The sequence below is a fragment of the Puma concolor genome, chromosome B3 (genome assembly GCF_028749965.1).
Source record: "Puma concolor isolate L17-30 chromosome B3, mPumCon1.1.hap2, whole genome shotgun sequence".
Classification (NCBI taxonomy): Eukaryota; Metazoa; Chordata; class Mammalia; order Carnivora; family Felidae; genus Puma; species Puma concolor.
In genome coordinates, this window is record NC_141672.1 from 88745190 (window position 1) to 88751189 (window position 6000).

At 33.8% G+C, this 6000-nt stretch overlaps 1 protein-coding gene and 1 long non-coding RNA gene across 3 annotated transcripts in view; one reads left to right on the plus strand and one right to left on the minus strand.

Annotated features, from left to right (window-relative positions):
• Window positions 1-6000, minus strand: part of UBR1 (ubiquitin protein ligase E3 component n-recognin 1) — a 136107-nt gene that overhangs the window by 44580 nt on the left and 85527 nt on the right. For both annotated transcript variants that reach the window (XR_015252608.1, XM_025918549.2), the window contains exons 26-29: window positions 5385-5484; window positions 4328-4437; window positions 1713-1799; window positions 588-769 (exon numbers count right to left, since the gene is read on the minus strand). Coding sequence is in view for 1 of the 2 variants with exons in the window: in XM_025918549.2 (XP_025774334.1) it covers window positions 588-769; window positions 1713-1799; window positions 4328-4437; window positions 5385-5484 (479 nt within the window). In the remaining variant the exon portion in view is untranslated. The remainder of the gene's footprint in view (window positions 1-587; window positions 770-1712; window positions 1800-4327; window positions 4438-5384; window positions 5485-6000) is intronic.
• Window positions 1-6000, plus strand: part of LOC147580190 (uncharacterized) — a 94537-nt gene that overhangs the window by 2428 nt on the left and 86109 nt on the right. The window lies entirely within an intron of this gene.

Consider the following 6000-nt stretch of genomic DNA (forward strand, 5'->3'; position numbering starts at 1 on the left):
ACACTGTAACCATATAAGAGCTCACAAAGTGTGGCTCTCAGAAGGTTAACTGATTTCCCCAAGAGCACACCACAGTAGGACTCAGAAAATCAGATTTATTGATTCTCATTGTAATGTGCTGTCCATGACTACAATTACAGGCACTGTCTTCTTTCTCTTCAAGAAAAAAAGAAAAAGAAATATAAACTACCTTTTTCAGGTGAAAGATTTTTTTTCAACCCGTAGTAACTACACTCATTTTTACCAGAAATTATAAAAACGGTGGAATGTATGAATTGATATATAAATGTGTACCTAAAGGGGCTCCCATTTATACAAGATAACAGAAGCTGATTTCGATTTTTACCATTTCCATTTTCCTTTTTGTACATAAAGGCTTTTAACAAACTATTGCGCACTTGAACTGTTCATCAACATAAACTTACATTCAATAATACCTTAGAGTTCTCACTGTGCTTTTGCTAATTTAAATACAGTATAATTTCTCTTACTACAAAATATATTTTGGAAAGATTTTATTTAAAGTGAATATGTCATTTTCCCTCAAAAAAACTGAGTTGCTAATTTTTAGTTTTGCTAGGTTTTACCTCTCTTCCTCCATAATGGAGTCTTCTTTCCCAGACATTTCTGAGGTGCTGTCATACATCAGTTTGTGAGTTTCAATAAAGTTTTTCTGTAAGGCAGACATCTGAGCCATGATCTTCTGGCGGTGCAGTCTAGCAGCTTCAGCTTTTCTTTTCCGTTCTGCTTTTTCCTTATCATGAGTAATCTGGGTATTAAAAAAAACACAAAAATTAGGTAGGATCCATTGTTAAAATTGACATATACTATTCAGTCAAGCAAAACTTCCCAGAGTAAGAGTCTGATAAAACTTGATTTCCCCTTAAGCCTAGATTCAATCTGATGTCTCAGAACTAGCATATAGGCTCCATCCTATCATACAACTAATTGCTCTTTTGATTATTTCAATAATTTAATCTAAAAGCCCCAAGTACTTTAAATATCTAATAAATGGTCTTTTATACTCAATGCAGGTAGATTAAGAAAATTAAATGAAACAAAATTTTTAAATCATGTTAATTGTTTAATCACTGACATTTAATCAATTTTGACCAACCTGACACTATCTAACAGTTACTACTAGATGCATTGCTAAAACTGAGAACTTTAACAATATTACTGACATGTATGGTGTCTTTTTATTGTTTATTCTAACTTAAGTCCAGTGTTATTCTTTTAGGAGGAATAGTTAAAAACTATAATAAAAAAATCATAAGTAATAAATAGTATTCTAATAATTTTAATATTAGAATCATCATAACCTGAATATTACTACATTTCATTGAATCTAAGATGTACCATTTTCTTATGTTCCACTAAGAATGCTGACTAAATTATAAGAAGTCATTGATTATAGGATATATCCCAATTTCAGATATTAAAATATTTTAAAAATTAATAAAATATGGTATTTCCGACAGAGCTCCACGTACATCAATTTCCTCTGATTTTTTAAAATACATATATTATACTGGACAACTATGTGTCAAGCAGCACTAATCCCTGTGGTACAGAAACACAATGAACAAAAGAAGATGGTACATCTCACAAACTTTACAACAAACAGCTTCCTTCTAATAAAAAAGCAGCAGCTACCTTAAACCGGTAAAGTTTAAAGACCAAGAACATCACCATTAATATAATGTTATTACCTCATCATTCTTAATAGATTCTGATCCTGATGTAGTTGCTACAATTAAACAAGATTTTTCTCTTAATCGCTTCACTGTGTCAAACATCTATGAAAAACAGATGAAATGTTAAAAAAAAAGATTTGGTTAGACTGATAAGAAACAGAAAAATTCACTAATTTGATTTTGTCATCACGTCATCAAATGTCTGACTTAAACTTTACACACACACACAGTCACGCATATAAATAGTTATATAAGTAGTTTTAAGTATATAAAAAGTGACTCCTGACTGTGACAAACACCTGCCCTAGTTGATTAGCAATACAGCTAAGCAGGAGGCTGCAGGCAACAAAATTAGCTAATTCCATCTGTAGGTATTAGCATTTCTCTGCTTTTGCTAGGGAAAAAAAATTTTTTTAGATTATAAATTACTTATTTTAATGCAAAGGCATATAAAGACAAGAATACAAAATGGAAAATGAAACCCTCTCCCTGATCAAGTCCCTCTCCCCAAAATCAACTAAATTAAAGATTATTAGTATTTGTTTGCATGAAAAAATTATCAGAATATATATTTCTTTATATTTACACATATTCTCATCAAAAGCAATCCTACCATATACATTGTTTCCTATCTTCCATTTTCACTTAATCATTTATCTGTGAAGATGTTTCCATAATAGTTTGCATAGATCAGTCTCATTGTTTTTAACAAAAAACAATGTTTCAGCAATAGGATGGTACATCCATCCACAAAATGTTTGTATTTGAAGGAGTCTCAGTCTCATGTGTAAATACCTCCCACTAGGAACTTACAACTTTATATTGAACATTTGAGGAAAATTCCTAATGATTTTAACAGTGGACACTTGTACTTTTGTATATTTTGACAAGAAACTTTGGTATTCTAAAAGAAAATCAATTTTCAGGAATAGATCTCTAATATACAACATTGTGTCTGCAAGACATACATGTTGAAATAAATGACAGTTCAATTTATTTTCTTAATAAAAGTTGAAAACTTATCTACTTTGTTTTGTTTTTGTATTTTAAAGTAATTATATTGGCAAATTTAACACAAATACTAAATTTCTTTGTGAATTCTGCTTCAGGAGAAACCTAGTAATAACATTACCTTATAGCCACAAACCTAATTATATCAAACATGTTTAGTGACTTACTCTAAGGAATAAAAAAAGCCAACTTCTTGAAGTACAAATCAGTACAAAGATCTCCAATTGATAGGAATATGGAAATTAATCAATCCATATTCTAGTTATCAAAACAATATCTAGCTGATAACATCAGAATCTTTTAATAAGTCCAGTGAGGTGAAGCTCCATAACCTTCGCTTCATGTTTCCATGTGGAGGATTCCCATTAAAGTAATATTTCCAGCTTCTCTCCCTACCCCTTCCTTACTCACTCCTCCCCAAAGGCACTGCCATCCACCCAACAGTTCAAGCTCCAAATGCAGGAGTCATTTTTGACTCCTTGATCTCCCTCATCCACCATATCTATCAGCAAGTTCTACAGATTCTACTACCAAATTACACCTGAATCAGTCCAGCTTCTCGCCATCTGCATCCGAGCCCTGGTCATGCTTATCTCTCACCAGGATTTCTGCAACAGTTTTCTAATAGTTTCCCTGCTTTTACTCTTATACCCTATAATCCACTTACCCCACAGCAGCCAGAGTGATCTTACAAAAGTACAGACAATACTATGTCACTTAAAATCCTTCAGTGGTTTCCCACTGTTCTCAAAAATAAAATCCACCTTTTTACCTTCACCTGGAAAGTTCTATATGATCTGGCCCCTGGCTGTCCCTCTGACCTTGTTGCCTACCTTTTTCTCCTTCTCTCATTGTGCTTCAGTCATACTGGCCTTCTTTCTGGCCTCCTTAGAGCTTTTGCAGTGCTGTTCCCTCTGTGTGGAATACTCTTCCAGATTTTTCTAAGACTGGCTCCACGTCATTCAGTTTCAATGTCACCTCCTAAGAAAAGCCTTTCTGGTTACCCATCTGAAGTTACCCTCTATTCATCTACTGAACTATCCTTTCCTTTCTTTCTTTTTTTTTTTTTTGAATTATCCTTTTCTTGTTTATTGCCTGTACCTGAACTAGTATATGCTCCACAACAGCAAGCACCTTATCTATCTTGTTCAGTGTCTAGAAATGACCATGGCACATAAAAGGCAATCAATAGATACCAACTAAATAATGATATAAATGAATAAATTTTAATTTATTAAAAAAAAATCCTTTCAGGGGCGCCTGGTGGCTCAATCGGTTGAGTGTCCGACTTCGGCTCAGGTCATGATCTCACAGTCTGTGAGTTCGAGCCCCACATCAGGCTCTGTGCTGATGGCTCAGAGCCTGGAGCCTGCTTCCAATTCTGTGTCTCCCTCTCTCTCTGCCCCTTCCCTGCTCATGCTCTGTCTCTCTCTGTCTCAAAAATAAATAAAAACATTAAGAAAAAAAAAAAATCCTTTCACTAAAATAGGAAAACATGTGAGTGACCACGAAATCAATAGTAAATGACTTTACAGTTAGAGAACAGTAGTTTAACATTACAGGCAAACAGAGGATTCTTAAATATATAAACCAAGATATGATTAATTTATCAGGTTCACCTGGAGTATCCATGTTATCATGTCTTTCTGGCCTTCTAACTGGGGAATTCCTTTGAGTTTTTCCAAAAGCATCTGTATATTCTGAGCATTCATGGCTGAACTTCCCAATCCTTTTTTAAAACACAAAAGTTACAAATCATAAATGAGTATCTTCATAATTATGTATAAATTATAATTTATAGTTAATGTTATTCACATTGATGGCCAAAGTTCACAATCACTTCCTTAAATACATTAATTTTTCAATGGAAGAATCTGCAATGACATGAAGTACTCAGTACTAAATTAAACTTGAAAAACTTGAATTACTTTAAAATTCTTAATACATTTTCCACTGGGGCTAAGTGAAAGCTACTTTTAATGATCTGTGTCTCACCTTTCCTCCACTTGGTTCATTGCCTAATAAAAGTAGTTAATTAGAACCAAACCTCCCCAAAATATGAACGTGGGGGCTGTTTATGACCATAAACTGAGTATGTTTATGATGTCTTCAAGGATCGAAAAAACTCAGTTTATAAATAGAAAAGGAGAAGCTTTTCTCCTTTTGGTCTCCTAATCAATGTCCCTGGAATATGCTTTGATGAAAACTATCTTAATCTAATAAATATCTAAATAAAACTTAAAAATCTAATCTAAACCTATCCTGTTCTGCCAGGTAAAAAACAGTGCCAAACACACACATTATCATTCACTCAGATGTCTGCAATCAGTTTACATTCAGGAACATTAATAACTTCCATAGATGGGTAGTGTGAATGTTATGGTTGATGAAGCAGCAGATATTTGGTAATACTAGACAAAGAAGGCAAGAAACCATCAATATATTTATCTCCCATTCAAAGAAAGGGGGGGATCATGCAGTAAAAAGATACAGTAGAGAATTAAAAAAACACTTATTTTTGAAAACATTAGTTAAGAACAAAAGATGCTAGGAAACGTCTTAAACAATTTCAGAATTGTCTATGCTTTAATGAGTGGCAGATTAACACTCTGTAAGAGCTAAACTTTCACTTGGTAATTAGCTGAAACTATACTGAAAATTAATACTAAAACATACTTGAAGCCTTATGGTAAAAGTCAAATGTCACTTCTTCTTCAGGAGCTTTTTCAAGCTGTTGCTTTTCTTCTAGTAAACCCAATGCCAGAATATGAAATGCCTGAAAGAGGAATATGAAAAAAAACCTGCATTAAAAAAGTATTTTTTAATGTTTATTTATTTTTGAGACAGAGCGTGAGCAAGCACAGGGGAGGGGCAGAGAGAGAGGGAGACACAGAATCTGCAGTAGGTTCCAGGCTCTGAACTGCCAGCACACAGCCCAACACAGGGCTCAAACTCATGGACTATGAGATCATGACCTGAGCCGAAGTTGGACGCTTAACCAACTGAGCCACCCAGGCACCAATGAAAAGTGGAAGAGGAAGAGGAAAGAGGAAACTATGATTCCTCAAGTAAATATATTTGAAATGAAGGTATAAAAATAAGCAATCTTATGCATAAAAATGGGCAAAGGTTATGAAGGAGCAGCTCACAGAGAGAAATGATAAATACACATATGAAAAATAGTCAACCTCACTAAAATGAAAGAAATGTGAACTGAAGTAAGACCACCCTGTTTTCCATCTTTTAAAGTGGCAAAAATTTTACAGTTAAGTAAAATACAGAGTTGGCTGAG